This window comes from Nannospalax galili, unplaced genomic scaffold, assembly GCF_000622305.1.
Source record: "Nannospalax galili isolate Female #2095 unplaced genomic scaffold, S.galili_v1.0 scaffold1086, whole genome shotgun sequence".
In the NCBI taxonomy this organism is placed as follows: Eukaryota; Metazoa; Chordata; class Mammalia; order Rodentia; family Spalacidae; genus Nannospalax; species Nannospalax galili.
The window spans coordinates 1,143,133-1,170,626 of NW_008354345.1; the positions used below are offsets into that span (position 1 = coordinate 1,143,133).

At 39.0% G+C, this 27,494-nt stretch overlaps 1 protein-coding gene and 1 pseudogene across 1 annotated transcript in view; both read left to right on the forward strand.

Moving 5' to 3' along the window:
- Positions 1-27,494, forward strand: part of LOC103748814 (solute carrier organic anion transporter family member 1B2-like) — a 63,008-nt gene that overhangs the window by 11,851 nt on the left and 23,663 nt on the right. Inside the window, exons 2-7 of the mRNA XM_008851601.2 lie at positions 12,168-12,309; positions 16,404-16,536; positions 18,436-18,548; positions 19,879-20,022; positions 20,201-20,299; positions 25,835-26,077. Of these exons, the coding sequence (XP_008849823.2) occupies positions 12,168-12,309; positions 16,404-16,536; positions 18,436-18,548; positions 19,879-20,022; positions 20,201-20,299; positions 25,835-26,077 (874 nt within the window). The remainder of the gene's footprint in view (positions 1-12,167; positions 12,310-16,403; positions 16,537-18,435; positions 18,549-19,878; positions 20,023-20,200; positions 20,300-25,834; positions 26,078-27,494) is intronic.
- LOC115067442 lies at positions 15,728-15,839 on the forward strand (annotated as a pseudogene).

Sequence of the window (27,494 nt, forward strand, 5' to 3'; positions counted from 1 at the left end):
CATCCATAACTCCAGTTCCAGGGGATTCAATGCCCTCTTCTGTCCTCTGTGGGCATTGCACGACACGGGTGCACTTAGCTACATGCAGGCAATACACACATACAAATAAAAAGATAAAAATAATAAATAAAATATTTTAAAAATTATATGAGTCAGTTCTTCCTCATTGTTCTTTTGGGGTATTCAATGGACCTTCTTGACCTGAGATTTTCAGCATTTGTTGAACATTAAAATAGGAAAGGAAGGCAGCAAGATAGTTCAGCAAGGGAAGATACTTGCTACCAAGCCTGACGACATGAGTTCAAGCTCCCCAGGAAGGAGAGAACAGACTCCCGCAAAGTTGTCCTCTATACATGCACCATGGTCTACACACATACACACAAAAAATAAATAAAATGTGATCATATTAAACTTACCTGTGGAAGGAATGGAAGCAAATGACAGAAGCATCTGCTGGTATCAACACAAAAGGACAGAAGGAAAGAAGAATGCTGACCACAAGCACGTAATATTTGATTCAAACTGATCAAATAAAAACTGATCACAGGCATGTGCAGAAAGTAAAAATTACAAATATGTGAAAAATTCAAGAAGAATTAGCCATAAGAGCTCCGTTTGGCCAGGCACAGAATACCCCTAAGCAAATCTGTCTGAGCACCCAGTATGGTGCCTTGGTGCCTGTGCCCACTGGTCCTTGCATTCTCCATCTACTTCTAACGTCAACATTTTCACACACAGCTCTCTGATGTAGAGACCAGAAAACAACAGCCATGTTTGCCCTCAGCCTTTTGGCCTTCCTCTGAAAGCTCACCAGGTATCTGAAACGCTAGCTCTCTTTACAGCTCTGTTCCTTTGTTTATTTAGAAATAAATTATGAGCTCACTCAGTAACAGATTTCTTTGCATATCTCATCTTCATGGCTGTCAGAGTTGACTCATGGCTTTTCATATTCTAGATCACACTTTTAGAAAAACTAATACATTTATTCATTTATTTACTTATTTATTCATTCTCTGTCTCTGTCTCTAAAATCTCTCTCTCTCTCTCTCTCTCTCTCTCTCTCTCTCTCTCTCTGAAGGCACACATGACATGGTGCACATGTGGAGGTCAGAGGACAGTTTTGGGGAGTTGGTTCTTTCCTTCCACCACGTGGATCCCAGGGATGAGACTCAGGTCATTAGACCTGTTGGCAGGTGACTTTACCCACTGAATCATCTCACTGGTTCCCATTTCCTCTCTCTATGTTGTACTTAAAATCCATATTGGGGCTGGAGAGATGGCTCGGCAGTTAAGAGTGTGTACTACTCTTTGAGAGAACCAGAGTTCAGTTCCCAATACCTACTTTGGAAGGCTCACAACTGCCTGTAACTCCAGCTCCAGGGGGATCAGACGACCTCTGCAGGCCTCCATGGGCACTGCACTCAATGGACACAGAAACACATATACATAATTTTAAAATAAAAACGAGTCTTTAAAAATATAAAATAAAATGCAGATTGGCCTTCCCATGCTGTGCGTGTCTCCCTGCCTCTGTGTTTTACTGCACAGGGTATTCTTTCTGCCTGCTTTTCAAATACCCAGTGCACCTCCACCACGGAGAGGTTTTTTACCTGCTCCCCATTTTGCCTTAAATGTGTCATTTCTTCTTTAATGCCTTTTACCCCCCTATAGATTTAACACAGCTATGCATCACTGCGTCTGTAAAACCTTCACCTGTGTGGGCAGCTGTCTTTCTTCCAGTGCACTTCATAATGGTATAAACTCACGGCAGCCCTTGCGCTCAGTCCGTGTTAAACCGTCATCGTACACCATGGCTCACCGTCCCCACCAGACTGCTAGTCTTAGTGCATTGTTCATGCCTTGTTTTTGCTGTCCTGGTTCCTCTGTGCCTCTCTCGACACCAAAGCTTAACAGAGCAGATGCTGTATTGCATTGCGGTTGCTCAATAAATGTTTGTTGAGGATGTCAATCGAGGTTCAAAGAAATTGAAGCAATCAAACTGTAGTGTGACCCAGTGCAAACCTGGAGACCTCATCTGCCTTCAAGTCCAGAATTCCTGCTATAACAAATAAATAAGCCTCTGCCACGACTGCAGCTAAATACAGACTTGACTTCTCTCAGTATCAGTAACCTCATAGTTAGAACCCACTGGGCTACAGCGAGCAATTTCACCTCTGTTTGAGACGTCACTAAAAAAGCTCAGCCTCTCTCCTCTGGTGTCAGTGTTCCAATACGTTTCACTGGAGATTTCAACCATCTTCTTTCTTGGCCATTTTGTAAAGCTTTAGAAATACAACTCTTTGATTGAACTTAAGCTCCACATTAAGAACAGGGTTGTTAGTGATCATTTTACAGGTTACGTAAGACTAAGATAAAGCACATCATCAATCTGTTTCAACATTTTCCCCTCTTTTATTCATTTTTAAAACTTATTTTATACCTTCATCTATCCCCCCCAAACACCAGAAGGATCCTACTGTGGCCATTGAGTCGATATCTGTTATCCCTCTCTTTTTGGTAGAACCAATTTACAGTTTTATTTGGGAGAAACTGGGTGTTACTTATTTTTTTATAATCAGCACCCACATCCAATGGATCATAACCACCTGTAACTCCAATTCCAGGGGATCTGACGCTCTCTTCTGGTCTCTTTAGGCACCTGCACTCACATTCACAAATGTGCATATTTAAATGAAATAAATCTCTTTTTAAAAACTGAGGGCTGGAGAGATGGCTCAGCAGTTAAGAGTACATGGTACTCTTGCAGAGGACCCAGGTTATGATCCCAGTACCCACACCTGGTAGTTCATCACTACATATAAATCCAGGTCTAGGGAGTTCTGGTGTCTCTGGCTTCTGTGGGCACCTGTGCTCACATGCACATAATCACACACAGACACACACAGACACACACGGACACACACACACACACGCACATATAATTAAAAAAATAATAAATAAGTTTGTAGGGAGAGGGAGAGACAGGTTTTTTTTTTTCAGTACTCTTGTAGAGGACCCAGGTTATGACCCCAGTACCCACACCTGGTAGTTCATCACTACATACAAATCCAGGTCTAGGGAGTTCTGGTGTCTCTGGCTTCTGTGGGCACCTGTGATCACATGCACATAATCACACACAGACACACACAGACACACATGGACACACACACACACACACACATATAATTAAAAAATAATAAATAAGTTTGTAGGGAGAGGGAGAGACAGGTTTTTTTTTTTTTTTTTTAAGTGTGGCCCCTAGTAGGTCAACCATCCTCCAGTGAGTACCCACACCCAAGGGTATACGGCAGCACAAATTGGTCTTGACTGATTTTAAAAAAAATGAGGACACAAAGTTGGGAGGGTGGGGAGGAGGAAGTGGATCTGGGAGGAGCGAGGGAGGGAGGGAAGGTGGCTACGATCAAAATGTACTCTATGAAACTTTCAAAGAATACATTTTTAAAAAGTAAATTATTGGCACTGGAAATTTAATCTGTGGTGTTCACTAGAATATAACACAGAAGATTAAGAAATGGCATGAGCATGGATGTGTATGATTACATATGCACATATATATATAATTTTTGTAAATTTTTTTATTGAATTTTTGTGTATTTCATACTGAACACCTTAATCATCTTTATACCCCCTTTCCCACTGGCATTCTCCCATGCCCCCCACTGGAATTTATGCATTCTGAAATTTGTGTTAAGGCCTATTATGACAAGTTAGTGTCCCCAGACATCCCTCAGTCCAAGTTCATCCACTGAGGTCTAGTCAGCCTATCTAGAGTCCCTCCCTTCAAGAAGATCAGCTTTCTCACCTAGCAATAATCAGCTAAGAAGAAAAAGATACCTAGAGCTGAGCCACCTTTAAAAGATATACTTGTCAAATTTACATGTCAGTGGAAGGGCAAATAATTTTGAAGCTATACAAATTAAAAACTTGATTCAATGTATTTCCTTTTCATTAAGAGAATAGTTTGGTTCCTCTGACAACTTTGGAAAGGTACGCTTTATTATAAAATTGCAGAATTTTAGAGTCCTTTTAGAGTAGAAAAAATAGAACCATTCTTGGTTGCACATGACTGTAGTTCCAGCTTTTGGAAGGCTGAGGCAGGAGAGTCACTGGAGCCAGGAATTTGAGGTCAATGGGTAAACAAACCTGTGTCAATAAAATGGGGGGGTGGGGGGAGGATGGAAAATGTGATGATGAAATTGACCTCAAAAGATTATGAGGATTAAGTAAGTTTGCTCTTGTAAAGAAAAGGTACAGATTACCATGAAAGTATTCCTATCTATCATCATGATGCCAAGTAAAGACCTAGAAATGATAGAGGGAGGAACAGCACACAATAAATTGTTTCACACTTAAAAACAATGGAGAAAGAATTCCAAACCTTTCAGTCAGCAGAAAATACAAATGATGTCATTTACCAAATTTAAAAAGGGCAATAAAGAAAGAAACTCAAACTCAGAAAGAAAAATGTGCTGTTGATTTGTTTTATTCCATTACGATAAGGTAGACTATGAGGAATTGTCTGAATCTTCCTGCGTTTGTCAAGACTTGTCCTAACAGATGATCTATTTGAGAGAAAGTCCCATGGGCTGCTGAGATGAGTGTGGATTCTGTAGTGTTTGGATGGGATGTTCTGCAGGCATCCTCCAAGTCCATTTGATCTGTGACGCCATTTAATTTATATGTTTCTCTGATAGTTTTTTCGCCTGGATGAACTGTCAGTTGATGAGCGTGGGTATTGAGTCTCTCACTATTATTTTAATGGGGTCAGTATGTGACTTTACCTCTAGTAGTATTGTTTTATGAAATTAGGTGCACCCGTGTTTAGTGCATATATGTTTAGAACTGTAATATGCAGTTATCTCAGCCACTGAAACACCGTATCTCCTGAAGAACAATCCCATTCCCACTGCCCTTGGGAAACAATCTTCTGCTTTCTATTTCTCAATTGTTTTCTTCTTTGTTTATTCTTTGACAACTCAATAAATATATACTGAATTTTGGGCATTTTAACCCTCCATTTCCGTCTCTCATCCCTCCTCCACTCTTTCCGAAACCTCTCTCCTTCCCAACAATCCCCTTCTACTCGACTCCTTGGGACAATTCACAGGAATGGTATCAGGCAGAATCTCTCCTCTTCTGACTGGTTTAGTTAGTTTAACATCATGACCTCAAGGTTCATCCACATTTCAGCACGTGATGAGATTTCTCTCTTTGTTACACCTGCACACTAGTCCACTGCATGCACACATCATGGGTTCTTGATTTATTTCACAATGGAGCTGTGGATTACTGTCCCCTCTTGGCTCCTACAAACACACATGAGCTATGTCTTTTCTTAAAAACCCACTTTGAGTATTTTTAACACATACTCCCAAAGGATTCTTAGGCAAGCACTCTTCAGATGAATCACCATGGCTACACCATTGTACATTTCCACTATCTAGCATCAAATTCTCACTTATTTCCTTTTCTTTGTGCAATGCTTGCCCTGAGGGATCTAAGGAAATTGCTCTTTGTAATTTTGGTGTGAATTTCCCTGATAATTAATCACATTGCATATTTCATGTGCTTATTGGCCATTTTTATATTAACTTTGGAGGAATGTCTATTCAAATCTTACTGCTACTTTTTTAACTGGTTCATAGTCTTGTTCTTGCATTGTATATCATCCAGTTATTCTATCTGGATTTTATTCCCTTATCACAAATATGATTTGCAATTATTTTCTACAATTCCACAACCACAGATTATACATTCACTCTATTGTTTCCTTTTATGTGGGAAAGATTTTGTTTCATGTTGTCTGTTTTTTATTTTGTTGGTTGTATTCTTAGTATCACATTTAAGAAATTATTGTTAAACTCAGTGCCTTTAAGATTTCCCTCTTTGCCTGAATTCCTGAGTTTGATACCTAGAATTTATGTAAAGGTGGAAAGACAGAACCAACTCCACAAAGTTGTCCTCTGACCTCTGCACATGCCAGGGTGTACACACACACACACACACACACACACACACACACACACAAATGAGGAGGAGGAGGAGGAGGAGGAAAAAGACAAAAAAATAATAACAAAATAAAGATTTATACAACGCTCTCCCCCTCGTTTGTTCTCCTGAGTTTGATACCTAGAATTTATGTAAAGGTGGAAAGACAGAACCAACTCCACAAAGTTGTCCTCTGACCTCTGCACATGCCAGGGTGTACACACACACACACACACACACACACACACACACACACTAATGAGGAGGAGGAGGAGGAGGAGGAGAAAGGTAAAATAATAATAATGAAATAAAGATTTTTACAAAGGTCTCCCCCTTGTTTGTTCCTTTAATAATTTGTTAGGTCCCATATTTGAATCTTTAGTCCATGTTGAGTTAATTTTCATGTGATGAATTAGAGTCCAACTTTATTCTGTCATATGTGGTAATTTGGTAATTTGGATTTCCCAACACTGTTGTGCAACCTTGGGACTCGTATTAAAGATCATTTGTACAGGTGCAAATATTTATTTCTGGGCTCTCCATACTATTCAGTTGACCCATGTATACCATCTCTCTTTGTTCTACCTTCCTTCTAGCTCGTTGGTTCTTGCTATGTTACCCAGGCTCCCAAGTAGCTGGGATTACAGGTGTGGACCACCATGTCCATCTACATAGGTAGGTAGGTACGTAGGTACGTAGGTAGGTAGGTGGTAGGCAGATAGGCAGATAGACAGATAGATGACAGATAGATAGATAGCTGCGATATTGTTTTAATTAATATTGTTTTGTCATATATATTGAAACCAGAAAGGGTAAGACATGGCCTTCTGCTTAAGATTACTTTGGTCATTGAGTTCATGTGAATTTTAGACAATTTTGTTCTTTTTCTTTTTCCCTTTCTTCCTCCCTCCCTCCCTCCTTCCTTCCTTTCCCTCCCCCCTCCCCCCCCTTCTCCTTCTTTGCCATCTTGCAGGACTATTAGTAGTTAGCATACTTTACCTTGTTTCTCATCTTCCACAGCATGCCTCCCGTATCCTTGTCGAGTATGGTAGCAATGGGCTTTCATAAATGGCTTCCCTACTGAAGTAACTCCATGCTTTTCATAGTTATTCTGTGTTTCTTACATGAAAAGATGCTTGTATTAGTTATTTTTCTGTTGCTGTGATAGAAACACCATGACCAGGGGAACTTATAAAAGGAGGAGTTTATTTAGCTTAGGGTTCCAAAGGGGCAGGAGTCCATCATGGAAGCAGAAGTGACTGGAGGAGGAGCAGAAGCTAGGTGCTCACATTTTCAAGCAGGCACAAGAAGCAAGATAGTGACTCAAGATCCAGCAACGCTTAAGAACTGTCTAAGCCCTCCCCCAGTGATGTGCTTCCTCCAACATGGCCACACTTTCTAAGACCTCCAAAACAGTGCCACCAACTGGGGACAAAATGCCTAAATACTTGGAGCCTATGGGGGACCTTCTCATTCAAACCACTACATTCCACTCCCTGGCCCCCATAGGCTCATGACCATGTAAAATGCACAATGCATTTAGTCCAACTTTAAACTTCCCCATAGTCTTTACCAGTCTCGGTATTACTCAAAAATCCATAGTTCAAAGTCTCCTCTGAGACTCAGGGCAATTGCTTAACTGTAAACCCCTGTGAAATCAAAAGACAAACATACAGTGGAATTGAATACACATTGCCATTCCAAAAGGAAGGAATGGAGGCATAGTGAGGAAATACTGGACCGAAACAAGATAAAAAACCAGCAGGGCAAACACCAAATCCAGTAGCTCCAGGTCCAACCTCTGGGACTTTACTTCCAAGGGACTTAGATGGCTCAGCCTCTCTAGCTTTGCTGTTTGAAACAGAGCTCTCTCTTGGGCTGGTACCGCTCCCTCTATGCAGCTTTTTTGGCATATACCTCACAGCTCTGCCATCATGAATGTCTTCTTGGGGTCTCCACTGCCAACTAGAATTCACCTTTACAGCTTCACTTAGTGGCCTAGCAGTGCCTCCTGTATGCACGCCGCCTGGCCTCCGTGGCTCTCTGAAGCTGCGGAGGAAGGACCAATGACCCCTTCACTCTTGCATCTTTCATGCCTCTAAAGCCAGCACTGGGTGAACAACACTGCCAAGTTTGACTGCAAGTTTGGGATGGACCCCAGCCTGCTTGATCCATTTTAGAAGCTGTTCTCTTCAGTGGCCCTTGAAACAGTTTCCTTTCACTAGCTGAAGGCTTAGCTGGGTGTGGTCTTGCCCTGGAGGCACTCTCTCCACTGTTTAAGTGAAAATCTCTAGGCCTCTCCTTAACCACTTTAATGTTCCGGGGGTGGGTGGAGATATTACACCACTCCACTGTCTTCACTAGCTACGTGGGTGTTCAATATTCTGTTGATTCATGGTTCAATTTTGGTAGATTACATGCCTCTAGGATTCTATTCCTATTTCTGGCATCTAATTCTTCACAATAGTCCCAATACGTCTGTATTTCTGAAGTATCCATCATAATGTCTCATTTTCATTTCCAATTTCCTCTGTACTGCAACATCCTCTTCTTTCATAGCTTTGGGTTTGGTTTATTCTTCTTTTCCTAGTCCCCTCAGAAGCAAAATTAGATTGATTATTTGAGATCTGGCTGCTGTTTAGTGATAAACACCAAACATGATGAACGTGCCTTTATGCATTGTATTCACTGTGTTCCATTTATTTTTTATTACTTATTTACTTTTAGTTTATGTATATGAGGGTTTGGCCTGCATATACATAAATGCACCCATGCATGCAATGCTTGTGGAGGCCAGAGGAGGATATTGAATCCCCTGGAACTAGAGTTACAGATGGTTGGTTTTTTAAAACTATTTTATTTATTATTTTTATTTTATACTTATGAGTGTATTGCCCCACGTATGTGAGTGCACCCGTGTCATGAAATGCCACAGAGGTCAGAAGAGGGCTTTGGATTCCCCTGGAACTGGAGTTAAGGATGGTTCATAGCCACCATGTGGGTGCTGAGAATCAAACCCAAGCCCTCTGTAAGAGCAGTCAGTGCTCTTAACTGCTGGCCCGTCTCTCCAGCCCCAGTTACAGATGGTTGTTATCCACCATGTTGGCACTGGGAACTGAACCTGGATCCTCTGCAAGAGCAGCCAGCACTCTTAATCATTGAACCATCATTCCAGCCCCTGTCCCAATTAGTTTTAAACATTGTGTTTTTAATTCCATTTATCCCCAGGTATTTTCTACATTGCTTTAAATTTTCTTCTTAATTCGTTGGTTGCTTTGGAGTGCATGAGTCCCTCATCTGAGCACTTTCCTCCTGTTATCCTGCCATCTAGTTTCATTCTATCAGTAATAAAGATAATTGTTACTTCTTATTGTTATAACTGTTGTTGGCTGGAGACATAGCTCCATTGGTAAAGTGCTTGCCTTGCAAGCATGAGCACCTGTGTTCAATTCCCAGAACGCATGTAAATAGAAGAGAAAGGTGAAAGGTGTGGCAGCATGCACTGTAATCCCAGCACTGGGGAGGTGGAGACAGGAGGCTTCCTGGGGCCCTCTTGCCAACCAGCCAAGCCTCCGTGATGAGGTCAGACCAGTGAAAGACAGTCTCAAACCAAAAAGTGGACAGCACTTGAAAAACAATACCCAAAGCTGTCCCCTGGCCTATACACATACACACAGAAACGCACAGACACATACATCCACACATATACACAGATATGCACATATACGCACACCTGTACACACACACACAAACACACACATACATACATTCACATATAAACACACATACAGGTACACACACAAACGCACATGCATGCACACACACATGCACACACACATTGTTAGATCATGTTTTGTGGCCTATTGTGCTTTATTTGGGGTAATGTTTTGTTTTTGCTTGAGAAGATTATGTCGTCTGCTGATATTCAACGAAGCATTCCCAGTTCTCTGCTGGGTCTGATTGGTCTCTAGTTTGGAACTCTTCTGTATCTTAGTTGATTTTACATCTGTTTGATCTCTCCACAGCAGAGACCGGGATGCTGAAGAGTTCTACTCTTGCTATTTATTTCTCCCCATGTTGCTTTGTGTACTTGGGTGTTCTAAAGTTAAGTGCATACATATTTATAATTATTGTAACTTCCTAGTACACTGACCTTGTTTTATTTATGTTTTGCCTCTTAAGACAAGCTTTGTTTAGGGTCTGTTTTGTTGGGTGCATGGCTCGCTCTGCTCTCTCTAGGTTCTTGTTTGAATAGAGACTCTTTTCCAAATCTTTCTTTTCTATCTTATGTCTGTCTTTATGGATAAAGCAAATCTCTCCTCCCCCACCCATCTGTCTGTCTCTTGATCATGAAGAAAGTCTAAGGTGATCCAAATAGGCTTTAGAAAATATTGCAGCCTACTTAATAATTATCATCAGGTATCTACGGAAATAATTCCATGTTAACACTCAAAGGGGATTACTACTCCTGTCTTTGGATACAGTAATGCAATCGCTCCCTTGTAGTTGCATTTGATTTTTATCCTTTCGACCAGTCTATGCGTGTCCTCGGTATGCTTAATTTCTTTGTTTTTAAAGTAGTTACTGATGAGAAAGGGCTTATTGTTGCTACTTTGATAATTAATTTTCTGTGATGCAGATTTTTTTTCTTCACTTTTCCAGTATTTTCCTCTTTCTTTGGATTCACAGGTTTTTGTAATGACAGGTTTTTATTTCTTTATCTTTTCCCTTTGTGTACATTAGGTACCTTCTTTGTTGTTAGAATTGCAATTATATGAAAATTAGTTTAATATGATAATAAGCTCAATCATGTGTGAAAGCTCTGCCTTTTATATGCCTGTTGTCCTTCTGTTATGTTATTGACACAAATGATCAATTTTTGCATACCTTTTGAAATATTTATGTTATAATTGTTTTTTAGGCCCTTAAAAATTATGCCAGGTTGGTAAGTGATTGACTTGCCTATATTTTAATAATACAGTGTGTTATGTTGACACCTTTGTCTTTACCTGGGGATTTGTACACTTTATTATTTCTTTATGTTTATCATCTACCTGTCGCTACTTGCCATTTTCCCTCCAGCCTCTCTTGCTGGGCAAATCTGAGAACCTAAGCTTCCACACATTTTGTGATTGATTTCTCCTTGATTTTTTGAAGGATAGTTTTGTTGACTGCAGTATTTTTAGATGGTAAGTTTATTTATTTACTTTTTGCCTTTCAATACTTTGCACACATATCCCACCTCCTTCTAAAGTTCATGTTCTCTTGGGCATCTGTGCAGACTGGGCAACATAAACAACAGAAATTTGTTTCTCCCATTTCTGGAGGCTGAAAGTTTGGAATCAAGTTCCTGGCAGAGTTGGGTGCTGGTGAGAGTAGTCTTCTGGATGTGTAGGTGATGATCCTCCTATTGACAGAGAGTGGTAGGGCTAGCCATCCTTCCTCTTGTCATTAGGGTGCTCATTCCACGATGAGGCTCAACCTTCGAGAGCCCCAAGCCCCAGTTCCACACATCACAACGTGTGATTAGGGTTTCAACATATGGATTTGTGGAGACACAAATTCACATTCCATAGTATGGCCACATTTTAATAATGGAGTAAAAAGGACTTACTTATGAATGTGGATATGGGGTGGAAAAGATACACCAGCAAATTAAAATGTTTAAAATGCTACAAATAAAATGAAAATTAATGTATTGCTAGCCACCGCCCTTAGAGTGAACATCAGTCATTGTGCTCTTTGTAGAGCCTCCATTGAACTCCTCGAATTTCCATTTTCAGGTCGCTTCCTGCAAACAATATATTTGAAAATATCTGGCCACTCCCTGCAATTGGCCCCTGCTGTCCACTTGAAGCAAAGAATAGCTTAAAATGATGACCAAATGAGATTATCTAGCCTCTTATAAATCAGATTATGATCCAAAAATATTAATGTTACTGCTGTAATAATAACCAAGTTAGACTGTGATACTTCATCTATAGTGATGACATTAAAGGAGCTAAGAAACGCCAGCTCTAGAGGAAATATAGACAGGCTTTCTATACTAAAAATAGTGTTTTAAGTAAAGAAGAAAATCTATTTTATTTCTATGTCCATATAAATATCATGTTCTCCTTTGATCAACCATTTTCCTTCTTTCTTTCTGATTTTCACAGATGTTTATGGTAGCCCTTTCATTCAGCTGTATTTGTAAGACATTAGGTGGAGTCATAATGAAAAGTTCCATCACTCAAATAGAAAGGAGATTTGACATACCGTCTTCTGTTGCTGGTTTGATCGACGGAGGATTTGAAATTGGTAACGTTTATTTCTATTTTATTAAACAGACTTGCAGAGTTAAACACTCTTCAGACATGCTCTACAGCTGTGGCTCTCCACCAGGAGTAAGTCTCTCCTTCACGGACAATTTAGCAATATTTGGAGACATTTCTGTTGTCATATCTTGGGAAAGAAGTGCTACCGGTACATAAGAGTAAAGACCAATAGTACTGCTAAATATCTTCCAGAGGACCTGAGTTTGGTTACAGGCACTCACATCCGAGAGCTCACAACTGCCTGTAACTCCCGCTCCAGGGGATCTGACATATTCTGAGTACATCCATATATATATACATATATATAATATTATACATATATAATATATAAATCTTATGTGTATATAATAGATACATATACATACACATTTAAAAACTAAGTCAGGAAACTGAAAGACTGAAAGACACAGAAGGTATACCCACCAGCCCGCTATGTCAACAGGAGTTTGAAACACTGACTTCACACAGACCCATCACTTCCGAACTAACACTTGTGAGTGAAACTCCCCCTTCCCCCGCTCCAGGTACCCTGGATGTGAAGAGAAGTTGAGGGAATTGTAATTCCTATGATTCAAACAGCAAAGAAGAGCTTTGGAACTCTCTATGTTAGATTTTTACTCTCTGAGGTTGAAAGTATTTTTGTTTCACAACATGGAAGGTACTACTTTTGCGTCTTCATTCTGAGTTTAATGTTTTCTTCTACAATAGCAAAACTCTATGGAATTACTAAACACGATTCTTCTTTTGTGAATTGGTAGTTTATCACTTCTGCTCTTTATAGCTCTTAGTAGATTTCAAATATTTCCTACAAGTTTGCTGTTTATTTTATTTTTATTTAAACGTTTTATTATATTGTGTGTGTGTGTGTGTGTGTGTGTGTGTGTGTGTGTGTGTGTATGAATGTATTGCCTGCATGTGTGTGAGTGCACCCATGTCGTGCAATGCTGCAGAGGTCATAAGAGGGCATTGGATGCCCCTGGAACTGGAGTTAAGGATGGTTGCTTGCCGCCATGTGGGTTCTGGGAATCAAACCAATGCCATTAACCATTAAGCAATCTCTCCAGACCCTACTCAGGGGATATTTAATTCAGTATTTTAAAAGTAATTACATGAGGGGATGGAGAGATGGCTCAGCAGTTAAGAGCACTGACTGCTCTTGCAGATGACCTGGGTTCGATTCCCAGCATCCACATGGTGGCTACCGACCATCCTTAACTCCAGTTCCAGGAGAATCCAAAGACCTCTTTTGACCTCTGCAGCATTGAACAACACGGGTGCACTCACATACATGCAGGCAATACACTCATACACATGAAATAAAAAAATATATATATAAAATATAAAGATGTAATTACATGAAGGAAGACCAATCTATCATTGCTCTTTAATACTGAACTTTTGTGATTCTGAGGCTATTATGATACCTTATGTATCTTTCAATCTTTTACTTCCCTGTCTTATTTTTTTAACATGTGTGTGTATCTGTGTGTATGCATGTGTATGTGTGTGCAGGTGTCCATGGAGGTCAGAAGAATACATCAGATCCCCTGGAGCTGGAGATGCAGGCTGTTGTGAGCTGTGAGATATAGTTTCTGGGAACCAAATTCAGGTCCTCTGGAAGAGCAGCAAGTGTTCTTAACCCCTGAGCAGTTTCTCTGGCCCTCTAGTTCCCTGTCTTGGTGAAAGCAGCTAGAATTTTAGTATTACAGTGTTTTCAACATTCATTCAGAGTATGTCCCTTTGCTTACTGGAGTCTTTAATCTGTCTTTATCTTCTCTTTTATTAGATCTTTAACAAGTAGTTATTTCCCAGGTTGAACTGAATGTGCAACGTAGTTTTTGAGTTCCTGCTGGTTGGAAGTGTGTTTACTTTACTATCATATTCATGTTGTCAGAAATGGTTGGCTGAGACCTCTTTGACTCTGCCCAGGTAGAAATTGTGAATAGACAAGGTATACCCTGAGGATGGCAGCCCAGAACTCCCGAGAGCCAGAGCCTTCTAGGTTAGGCTTACTGACCAAGACACTTAAAACTCTAGGCCCTAAGATTTAAAGAAATATTGCTTCATGCTCAAAAACCTCTTCATGGGGCTGGAAGGTTGGCTTTGCAGTTAAGAGCACATGCTGCTTTTCCAGAGGACCCAAGTTCCATTCCCAGCACCCATGGTGGGCATCTCACAAGCGACTTTAACTCCAGCTCCACGGTACCCAACACCCTCTTCTGGCCTCCATGGGCATATTCAGTGCACATATCCACATTAACACAGTAAATCTTAAAATACCTATGTTCTAATAGCTCTAGGTGCTTAGTTTACATGCTTGGTGCTCAGAGCTTGAGCCCTGGACAGGTGGCATCAAGATTTGAATACTCTGGTACCAGCACCCGGGGGTCTTGCCCTTTGGTGACTCTGTGGCAACCTTCTCCAATCTGCTTTACATCTACTGCTGTTTTCTGTCTTACCATATAAATTTAAAATTTTTGTATTTTTCTGTTCTGGGTTACAATACTTTACTGTTCTATCCTTTTTCAACTGCTGGTCCTTATTTTGTAAAAGCAACATGCTCTTATACCTGTAAAAATATTAACTAGATTTTTCCAAACTCTCTCCTTCTAATTTATTTCTTACTTAATTGTTGCTTCATCTCTTTTCTGCTAGTTCATTTTAATATTTTTGTGTCACATCTTTCTCTACCAAATATTTGCCAAATCTTGGTTACTCTCCATTCGTTGTCATACCTATAACTCCAGGTGAGTTAAAATTGATGGTGACTTTCTCCACTTAGAATTCTGTTTCACATTTTAAGCTGGATCATTTATAATCAACATTACACTTCAAATGGTCTTTACTCATGAAAGTTTTCCTGATGCCCTTAATTCATTGAAGTTGCTTATCTGAATTCTAGCAATCCCTCTGCCCATCCATCTATTTTCATTACTCGTATGTTTTTACCACTAGTACATAACATGATTTATTTTTATAATAGTTCTGGCTGTAAATACCATGACAGGTTCATATTAGGATCCTAAATAATGCCAGACAGAAATGAATGAACAAATGCATTAATTAAGGCTTTTCTCTCAGGTTAGGAAGATATCTCTCTGCCAATTTTCATTTTAATAAAATCTAGTCGACTTCAAATTCTTCAAATATAAAATCTGCTTCACTAACTGCTGAACAATGAGGGCTGGAGAGACAGTTCAGTGGTTAAGAGCACTGGCTGCTCTTGCAGAGGCCCCGGGTTCAGTTCTCAGCACCCACATGGCAGTTAACAACTGTCCAGGACTCCAGTTCATGAGGATCCAATGCCCTCTTCTGGTCTCCGAGGGCATTGCATGCAGGCAAAACAAACATAAAATAAAAATAAATTTATAAAAATAAAATAAAGTCGCCAAATAATCCAATGTCTTTGTTTACAGAACATTTTCTATAGACCAGTGCAAAAAAACAAATCTTCATTTGCAACCCAGAACTCATTATTTGGTGTGAGTTTTGATACAAATAAGAAGGGACATGATGAAATCTGGGGGTTTAAAGTGACACTGGTAACCAGTGAGACTGGCTCCAAGAAAAACAGTGGATAATTAAAAAACAAAACAAAGCGGACAGGAGAGCTGTCACAGTGGTTAAGAGCGCCTGCTGCTCTTGCAGAGAACACGTTTGGTTTGCAGCACCCATGTAGGGTAGCTCATAATCATCTGTAACTGCAGCTCCAGATCGGATGTCCTCTTCTGACCTCTGCAAGTACCTTCACCTAAGTGCACATACGCCCGTACAAGGTGCACGCACGCACACACACACACACACACACACACACACACACACACAATTTTAAAATATGAAAAATAAACTAAACAAAACAAAATGATTCTGTATATTATTAACCCTGGACAATTTTCAGTGTTTGGTTTAATGCAGGTGAGTCTCACCTTGTCAATCAAACTTGAGAAAGTGCCACATGGCATGGTGTGGGTTTTATTTTTCTCCAGTCTGGGGACTTCAATTCTACCAGACACAAAATTAGACTCAGTCTATATTTATTGTAGTGAATCAAATTGATATGATTTTGTTTCTGCATAGGAAATTTGTTTGTTATTGTATTTGTGAGTTACTTTGGATCTAAGCTACACAGACCCAAGCTCATTGGAATCGGTTGTTTCATTATGGGAGTTGGAAGTATTTTAACTGCTTTGCCGCATTTCTTCATGGGATAGTAAGTACTGAACTGTCTGTGCCCTTCTCATAAGTTAGTAACAGACTTTCATTTATCTCCCTTTAAAAGGATCCTTTGAAAGGGGCTGAAGAGACGGCTCAGCAGTTAAGAGCACTGGCTGCAAGATGACCCAAGTGTAGTTCCCAGCACCCACATGGTAGCTAACAGCCATCTGTAACTCCAGTTCCAGGGGATCCAATGCCCTCTTCTGGTCTCTACAGGCTTTGCACTTATATACAGGCAGACAATACACTCACACACATAATAGGAAAAAAAAATTTAACTCTAAGAGTGTCATATATTTATAATGAAATATAATCAATATACACCCCCATGTCCTTTTCCAACTCCCCCATGTCTCTTCCTACATCTCTCCCTCCTACCTTCATGTCCTATTCCTCTTCCTCCTCTCCCCTCCTCATCCCCCTCCTCTTTCTCCTTCCCTTCCTCCTCCTTTTCATCTTCCTCCTCCCTTTCTTTCCTTCTTCCCCCTCCTCCCCCTCCTCCTCCTCCTTTTGATAACACAGTAAGTCCATGGTGATATTTCAAGAAATAGATGGATGGATGGATAGATAGATGAGAGATAAAATTAAACACAGATCCCACTAGTCCAATACTGCTTTAAATTGGCAGTGTTCTAGAGTAGCTTTTCAGACTTTAGAACATGGACTATCAGTGGACCAGTAAACTCCTCCAGGTTATGGAGACAGACCACCATGCATTATAGAATAGACTTCAGTAATACACAACATAAATGGAAGGTTCCATGAAACCTTCATATAAGCCATCCAAATATTTGTAAGTATGTCTATATGTTGATGTAAAATTCATTTTTATTATTAGTCATAGCCGTTAGTTAAAGGGCCTTGCCTGTGGGTTAATATCCAGCTCATTCATGCATCATTGCCTCACCTTCCACCCCTCACAGTTTATCACCATGTGTTAAAGCTGAATTCTCCAAACATGAGTATCTTTTACCTTTACATGTGCTGGTTCCACAGCTTTGAATGCTATCCTCCTGGGTCCATCTGTTAAACTTCTATCCACCACTAGGCTTCATCTCACATGTCATATCCACAGCAATATCTCAAATCCACCTCATTCCCAACCTTCAAGTAAAGCTGATGAAGTCCTTTTCCTTTGACAATTCAGGACCTTGTGTAGTGGGCTTACATGTATATTAGCATATCATATCTAAGAAAGGATGAAATTCCCTTAGTATAGAAGCTATTGTTTTATTTCCAGTTTTAAAATGGAGCAGAATGCCTTGTGGTTACTCTTGGAGCAACAGGATATATTATTGTTTCCTGAGTAGCAGCAGTTGGCCTTCTGCCTCCTTTGTTTCTACTAAGTTCTCCACTGTCAAGTTTAAGTGAATCGGAATTTAAGTTTTGAAGAGTTGGACATTAGTATGTGTGTGCACGTGTATCCATGAAAGAAAATCAGATGGGTTGATAGAAAAGGCAGATGAATTAGCATGCATTATAGATCAGTTTTGAAAGCACTGTTCTTGAGTTTATTAAACATCATCACAACTTACCAGAAAGTTTATACTGTGATCATCTTTAAAGATAACTCAAAAGGATGATCACATACACATAGCAGTTTACAAAACAAAAGGGTAAGTTGAGATTTTTTTCCTATTAACCAGAGTTAGTCTGTCCTAGGAGGGCATCAAAGTAATGACTTACCTGGCCTAAATGACATTGAATGACCTTACTCAATGGACCTTCTGGTTATATCATTACATAATATTGCTCCTAAAATGTTGACTGGAAAATTGTCAGAGGAGTCTTGCAATTCAGAGAACAGAAGAGAATTAAGGGGAAATTGGTTTCTGAGGAAAGCACAAATATTCAGTAGATACGGAAAACTTCAAGTCTATTGATGTTGTTATAGTTATAGGTACTCTGCAGAAATGGACATTAGTCCACTGGACAATTCAACATTAACCTGCTCAGTTAATCAAACTTCGTCATTCACTGAAACATCACCTGAGATACTGGGAAAAGGTAAGAATTAACAGTGGCCGTGAAAAATAATCTAAAATTGATGAATATACTACATCTATAAAAAATTCTGTAAAGTATATTATGAAAATTTGATTAAATGCAAATAAGAAAATTATTTGACCTTGACATATAGACACACTCACAATACTAACATACACATTAATGACTTTCAGAAGTAGATGGGAAGTTGGTAAGTCAACAAGAAGTGATTAAGAGGATTATTTCAGTACAAAGTTGGCAAAGAACAAAGCTTCAGGAACTGGCTGTATGAGAGCACATGTCTGTAATTCCAGTACATGGGAGGTTGGAAGTAAAGGATTGTGAAAGCCAACCTTAACCACGCAGTAAGACCCCGTCTCAATAAACAAACAAATCAAGCAAGCTAAAAAGCAGCAAGAACTCACCTAACTTTGTAAATAGGGGAATGTTACTTCATGAAAAATAGAAAATAATTACTTGGATTTAAGATTTTTAAACTATTCTAATAAAACTCATAAATTATCATTATAACTTATGATATGATTCTTCAATCTATCATATTAGATACAGAAAGATTAAAAGTAAAAGAAATGAGATGAAGTAAAGATTTTTAGTATTTAATTTAGTATAAAAATACTAATTCTTAGTATTTTAGTATTGTTGGAGGTTTATAAATTTGTAACTGTTTCTGGAAGTTAGTTTTAAATATATATTGAAGAAAAGTAATATTTATGTACTTAATTGTCATTCAGCTATTACCTATTAATCTTATAGTCAGCAACTTGCAGGAAGAGTAATTTACAACTGTAGCCAAGCATCTCTGTGTAATGGAAATAAAAATTGGAATATGTTGTGATTAAAAATATGATTGGCTAGATTCTGAAACTGTTATTCCTCACAACACTAGCAGTGATTAGAATCCTGACCTGAAAGATAGCAAAGAAAAATCAAATAGGGAAATTGCCCTAGCACAGAGTTAATTGTAAAGGCAAGTTATATACAAACTGGAAATTTAACTGTAACATATGCGTAGGAACTTTTAAGCACATTTTATGTAATCCAAAAGTACGAAATACACCAAAACACTAAATTATTTTATTTTTATAGAGAGATTTCAGATAATTTTTGCTTTCTCTGTGTTCTTTGTGTTTATCTGTTTTTTTTCCTAACTTTGAAAATTGAGTAGGATCACTTAAAATTAGAAAACGTAGAAGAAAGAAAGAAAAAAAGAAAAAAAAAAAACAAGCTCTACAACATCCCAGGAATAATTAATTGTCCAAATTAGTTGAGTTCCTCATCGTAGCAACACTGTAATAAATGTTGAAAACAAAACACTCTGTTACTTACGCAGGCTGTGGAAAGGAATCCAAGTCATATACATGGATTTATGTCCTGATGGGTAACATGCTTCGTGGAATAGGGGAAACCCCTATAATGCCACTGGGAATTTCTTATATTGATGATTTTGCAAAAGGACACTCTTCGATATACATAGGTAATGTACAGAAAAATATTAATTTGAATGCTTACATTCTCTGGGTCTAACCTTCAAGTACTGGAGTTCCTGAGTTAGTTCTTTTACTAGGAAAAAAATTATTTGTAGAAATACACCGTGCAATGTTCCCTTTTGTAACCTGTTGTATGAGAACTATGTGTTCTTGTAATGTTTGCAGGTACTTTGAATACAGTAGCAATGATCGGTCCCATCCTTGGCTTTATGATGTCATCTGTCTTTGCTCAAATGTATGTGGACATTGGATATGTAGACCTGAGTAAGTACGATCACAGCAAGAGAACAAGAGTGTCCTTCAAATACCTGACCCTATTCCTCCAAATTACCATTTTAACTCTTTCCATAGCCCTTCGCTTAGTATTTTTTTTTTGAAATCACAAGTGGAGAAAATGTATTCGCATCCGTGATAAAACAAACTTCATATTTCGATGCCATGCTTCTTCAAGTCATAAAATGGGCAGTTTTTAACAATCTGATTTGAGATTACCAGCTCCAAAAACAATTTGATGTGTTCCTGTTACAAAACTGATCACACAGTCAAATCAATGACATGTTTTAGCTGTTGGTTTACATTTTGAAATGCAAGATTTATAGCTGGATGTTTCGGAAGATGCTGTGGGGCTGTTGGGTTGGTGTCTAGATGGAGGAGTTTGAGCATTTCCAATCATATACTTTAGTTCTGATCACCTTTATAGGTCCTGGCAGAGGATACAAGTGAATGAAGGCACATGACATCTGTACATTTCTCTTCATTCACAGAGCAAGTTTCATAATTCTGAGGAGTAGAGGCCACAGTGTAGAAACTCCTCAACTCCAACCTTCCTTCTAACAAATGTATCTGTATCATGCCTATCAACTTTTCTCCCCTGACCCAGTGAAGAATATGTTCATCTTCATTAATACGTCCATCCTGGGGGTTAGACTCCTTCTTCCCGCATCTTCTAAAACCTAGTTCCATCATCCCTTGCCTGATGGCTCCCCGTACGTCTCTCTTTATCTTCAGAAAATGCTCTCCATACTTTGTAGTCTTTTTGCACATTTATGATTTTTAAATACTTTATTATTTTTATGTGTCTGAGTGTATTGCCTACATGTATGCAAGTGCACCCAAGTCATGCAGTGCCTGCAGAGTCAGAAGAGGGCACTGGATTCCCCTGGAACTGGAGTTATGGATGGTTGTTAGCGGCCATGTGAGTGCTGGGAATTTAACCTGGGTCCTCTTCAAGAGCAGTGGGTGCTCTTAATTGCTAAGCCACCTCTCCAACCCCACATTTATGATTTTTATATCCTTAAACAACTTGTAGCTGGTTTTCTTTTTTTCTATTTTTCTTCACCGTCAAGTACCTTAAAAAAAAATAACCTGAATTAGGTAGATGCCTCAATTCTCCACTCTCTAGTTCTTAATTATAATCTGGTTTCTCTGGCTCATGAACATAGTTAGTTTCTACCTAATTTATTTTTAGTGGATGCTTTCTATTTTATTTGATTTTTTTAGTACTTGCTCATCTTTCTTTTTCTTTTTTCAAATGCTTAATAATCACCTACACTCAAGATGGCAAAATATGGGCTCATAATTGCACGCTAAAACTCACTTTGTTTCCTATAGCCTCTTTGTCACTTTCTTGGCCTGTGTGTCCAGAAAAATCTCCCTAAACAAATCTGATCCATAGCATCCCCTGTGTAACATCCTTCACTGACTTCACACCAGACTACATACAGAAAGGAGCCAAGCTCTTCAGAGCTAGACACATGGTTTTTTTGCCATATTTTTTATCTTTAGGATTTTACTTTTTTTCTTTCTCATTCTTCTCTCGCAGGTGCTTTTTGTGGTAACCATGCCTACTACTTGTGAAACTCTTAGAAAGTCCTCTAGTGTCACACTTTCCTACATCTATTTTGTCAGAGTTCTGTTCCCTTCCTGTTAACATTGTTCATACAGTCTCATCCAAAATGTGAAGCCTATTTCACTGGCTCACTGTTGGCTGGAAGTTAAATGTCCCTGTTAACCACCAAGCACATGACACTCATCTGCACTCTCTTTTAGATCATCACAGAATGATATCTGTTTTAACATATCTGAATGATTGGTGTTTGTGGATAAACAAATCTGATTTCCTATCTCAGTGGGACTCTTAAGCACATCAAAGGATTTATTTCCAAAATAGAGTTACCATCCCAGTAGACCAAGCTTCCAAGTGTTTTCAACACAATGCTAAAGCAAGCCACCTGTGGACTTTCTATCAAGACATATGACATGGGTAGTGTGGGTTCATTCTCTTCTTTCTCTCCATTCACTTTGAAGTTCATCACTATTTCCAATACTGATTATAGACATAGCTGGTGAAGATCTTTAGGGTGGTGGTTTTGAAAATGCACTGCTACATTTAAAAATAATTGCTCATAGTATGCTAGAGTTCTTGGTAATTTGCTGGCTATGACCAAATGTTAGGATTTTCTTGCATCTTCCCTTATTCAATCATGTGTGAAAAAAAATTATTATAACATGTACACTGACAAGTGCCAATGCCTAAAGAAACCAAAAGAATACCATGAGCAAAGAGATTCAGGGCCAGTTACAGGAGTTAGGGTGTGGTGGGCAGACTGGAAAGAATTGGTAATGGCAAACTGACTCTTTCACGTACCCAAAAGCATATGGGCCACTTACAACTGGCCTTTGAAGAAATTTGGGCCCACTGTAGACAAAATCTTTTGTTTGGTTTTCAAGAAATCCAGATTTTCAGGTAAAAATTTCTTCTTTTTAAGACAGGGTATAAAACAAAGGAACTACTTTGGCAGGCCATGATTAGTTAGATCAGAACTGTTTATTCTTATGATGTTCCTGATAAAATGTTTGGTAAGAGTTTAGCATGTAGATAGACCAATAATTTCACCAATGTTTCCTAAAGCCTGCCTGCATGATTGATTATAGAAGAAATATGATTAGATAAATCACATCGAAATATGATATGCAAAACAGTCTAAACCCCAAATCTGTTTGACCATGATAGATTTGTGGCCCCTGTTCAAGGTCAAGTGCTTACTTATGTTTTTACATTTACAAGGGACTTTATATTCTGTACTCTTAGTAGATACTTCTTGATGAGAGTTCCATCTTTTGTTGATTATAATGGTCTTGAAATATGTTTTGAAATCAGAAAATATGGGAACTCCAGTTTTGATCTCTCTCAAGATATTTTTAAAAACATTTTCTTTATTTTTATGTGTTTTGCCTGCATGTATGTAAGTGTACTACATATGTGCCTGGTACCCATGGAAGCCAGAAGAGGGAGTCAGATCCCTTGGAACTGGAGTTATGGAAGATCATCCCCCTCCATGTGGGTGTTGGATACTGAACTCAAGTCCTCTAGAAAAGCAACCAGTGCTCTTAAACACTGAGCCATCTTTCCAAGCCCCTCAAGACTATTTCTGACTATATGAGGTTCTCTGTGGCATCATATAAGCTTTATAATTTTTCATTTTATTGTAAAAATACCATCAGATTTTAATAGAGATTGCATTAAATTTGTAAATAAATTTGGACTATGGACATTTAATGTTATTAAGTTTTAAGTCTATACACGTGGGATGTCTAATTATGGCTTCACTTTCATCAATATTTGGAAGTCTTAGCACTTTTTTAAAATATTTACTTTATTTTATGTGTGTATATCAGGATTCTCTAAAGAAACAGAACTGGTAGAATGAATATAGATAGATAGATAGATAGATAGATAGATAGATAGATAGATAGATAGATAGATATAGATTATCAGCTTAGCTCACAGGATAGAGTCCGAGTAGTCCAACAATGGCTGCACCACACTGGAGAGGCTGAGAATCTGTAGTCTCTCAGTCCACAAGGCTGGATGTCTCAGTAGTCCCAATCTGGGACTAAAAGTCTGATGAATTCCAAAAGATCAGCTAGTCTTCAGTCTACAGCAGCAAGACAAACTCACCAGCGAGAGAGAAGGCAAGCAGCAAGAAGCCAGGTGTTCTCCTCTGCCATGGCCTTTTATATGGGCTGCCATCAGAAGGTAACACCCACATTTAGGGTGTACCTTCCAGCTTCAGAGGATCCAATCAAGAAGATCTCTTCCATTTCAGTTAATCCCAGATCCAGTCAAGCTGACACCCAGGATTAGCCATCACAAATGTGTATGTGTCTCTGTGTGTGTATGTGCATATGCGAGTGGTTGTCCAAGGACCCCAGAAAAGGGTGTTGGATTCCCCTGGAATGGGAGTTACAGATGGTTGTGAGCCACAATGTGGGTGCTGAAACGGAACCCAGGTCTTCTGAAAGATCAGCAAATGTTCTCTGGAGTCCGACAAATTTAAATTTTATGGGTTTTTTTTTCTGCGACCTTAGTTAACTTTATTCCTAAATGCTTTGCTTTTTTGGTGGAAAGATAAGTGAAATTTTTTTCATAGTGTTATTTCCAGATAGTTTGTTGTTAGTGTAGAAAAATGCAAGTGAATTTTCCTAGAATTTTGTATATAGCAACTATACAACAAAAATTAAATCACAGCTCAATCAAGAGTGGTCTTGTGTCTTGGCTGGGTGTGGTGGTGCATGCCTTTAATCCCAGCACTTGGGAGGCAGAGGCAGATGGATATCCGTGAGTTTGAGGTCAACCTGATCTATATAGCGAGTTCCAGGCCAACTGGGGCTAAAGGGAGATCCTGTCTCAAGAAGACCAAAAAAAAAAAAAAAAAAAAGTTTTCTTGTGTCTTGATCTAAGTGTAATGCCTGATATGCAGAATAAGTCTAAGAGCATCTTCTAAGTTCTTAAGAAGATTTTTTCCAATGTATATTTTTACTGAATTTTTGTGGATTTCATACAAAACATCTTTATCATATTTAGACCCCCCCATCTGCATCCCCCATAGCCTACCCACAGGATTTCATGCAGTTTTTCATGTGTGTCAAGACCTATCAAACCAAGTTTGTTCACCCAGATGTCTCTTGGTGTGAGTTTATCCACTGGAGTCTAGTCAGCCTATCTAGAGTCACTCCCTTAAAGAAAATCAGCTCTCCCTCACCCAGAAGTGATCAGCTGCCAATAGTTCTTTGGCTAAGGTTAGGGCCTATTTCCCCAGTTCTGTGCTGAGTTTTTGTCTGATTGAATTTTCATGGGTCTTGTGCATACTGTCAACATTGCTGTAAGTTCATATGAGCAAGTTCCCAGAAACCTGAAAGCCTCTGTTTCCTTGTGGTCATCCACCACCCCTGGCTCTTACAAGGTGGGTGAGGTTTACTATAGGAGTCTTATCCAGGGACGCATACACTGCAGTCTCCTATTCTCTACACTTGACCAGTTGTGGCCTTCTGTGTGGCAGATGCAGAACCTGGGGATGAAATGAATCCCTTCTATTCCTTGAAAATCACTTTAAGTTTCACCACTGGTGCTTTCTTCAGCTCAGCAGATGGTACTAACAGATGTTTTCAGTTGACAATGGATATTCCTCTTCCTGCCTTCCCTTTCAAATGTTGTGGAGGGCTTGAATGTCCAGTGTTGACAGTTCTCCAGTTTGTCATCAGATAAACATACGTCTTGATGAGTTGGGCAGGGAAGGCTGTGACAATAGTACCTTGACTGATTCCTGGACAACAGAGGTTATAAGATGTCATCAAATGGTAGACTCATCCCAACTTCTAAGTTCTCAAACTATGGAAAGGAGAAAATCACATTGTAGTGTTGATGAAACACAGCTTCAACACAGTCCGGAAGACAGCGATCATTGATACTGCCCAATTTCAAACTGATTTTTCACTGACCTGTTCCAATTATTCCAGGCACTATCAGAATAACTCCTAAGGATTCTCGTTGGGTTGGCGCCTGGTGGCTGAACTTCCTTGTGTCTGGACTGTTATCCATTATCTGTTCCATACCATTCTTTTTTCTACCCAAAAATCCAAACCAACCCCAGAAGAAAAGAAAAGGTTCAACATCTCTGCATGTGCTCAAAATAGATGAGGAAAAGACTCAAACCGTGAATTTGACCAAACAGGAGCAACACGCTACTACAAATATGATGGGTAAGTATTTCACAGTCCGCATTTGTGAATCCCAGTTAAAGAATGTTTAAAAATAAATGCATCCAATTCATCTAGAGTAAACTTTACTGTACACTAGATTTTACTTAATTGACTTTTCTAAAATCTCCATTGAAATTGGTACTACAGAGTACTACAAACTGAATAGGCTTAGATTTGTGGCTTTTGAGATTCTTTTTAAAAATAATATTTTACTCATTCTTTGAGAACTTTATACAATGTAGCTTGATTATATTCCTTCAGAATCCCTTCCCCATATCCCACCCTCACCCCCATGACCCCTCATGTCATCTCCTCTATTCTTTTCAGAGATCTTTTGATTCTAATTTGTGTTCTCCAAATGCTCCCAGGTGTGCATCCATGCCCTGGAGCCTGGTCAGTCCACCTGGCATCACACCCTTAAGAAAACTGATTCTCCCTTTCCTAGCAGCTATCAATTGCTGATAGATTTGTGGCTTTTAATATAGATAAAAACAAGACTAAAGAGATGGCTCAGGGGGTGAAAGCACTTACTATGCAACCAAAAGGACCTGGGTTCAAATCCCTAGCACCCGTATAAAAAGTGAGGGTTGCTAAGTGTGTCTGTGATCTCAGTACTATGGGGGGATCAGACAGGTGGTGGTGGAGACAACAGGCCTGCTTGAAGAAACAATCACAAGCTAAAAATATGTTCCTTAGAAGCAAAAGAATATATATTCTTTTCAAATGTTTTAATTTTTTGTGGTGTAAGGGATCAATTCCAGAGCCTTGCACATGCTAGGTAAGTGCTCTACTGTTGAGCTACAATTTAGTGTAGACTATCAGTGAGAGTTAAACGAGTTAAAATACTTCATTCATTCATTCAACAAATGATACCAACCCCTGGTGATAGAACATTGTCTTCATTTTCCAAGAATTTCTAATTCTTCCCAAAAATTTAGTTAATATTGAGAAGTTTATAGAGAATTGTAATTGACTACTTAAAAATTGTGATCAAGATACTTAGGAGAAGATCCTTTCTAGGTATTAAGAGTAAGATTTTTTTCCCTGGTGATTTTATTTAAAAAAATACCATCAGTTAAAATGTTCAAAAGTGTCCTGGAAGCATTATAATGCTTAAAATAGTTGGAATCAGGACTGGAGAGGTGTGGCTCAGCAGCTAAGAGCATTAGCTGCTCTTGCAGAGGACCCAAGTTTGGTTCCCAGCACTCCATGGCAGCTAACAACTATCTATAACTCCAGTTCCAGAGGATATGATGCCCTCTTCTGACCTCCACAGGCATTGCACCCACAGGTGTACTTACATATAGACAGGCAAAACACTCATACACATAAAATAACAATGACAGATAAAATATTTTAAGAAATTAAAAATAGTTGGACTCCATAATTTTACTAGGATTCTTTGCTACTTAATAGT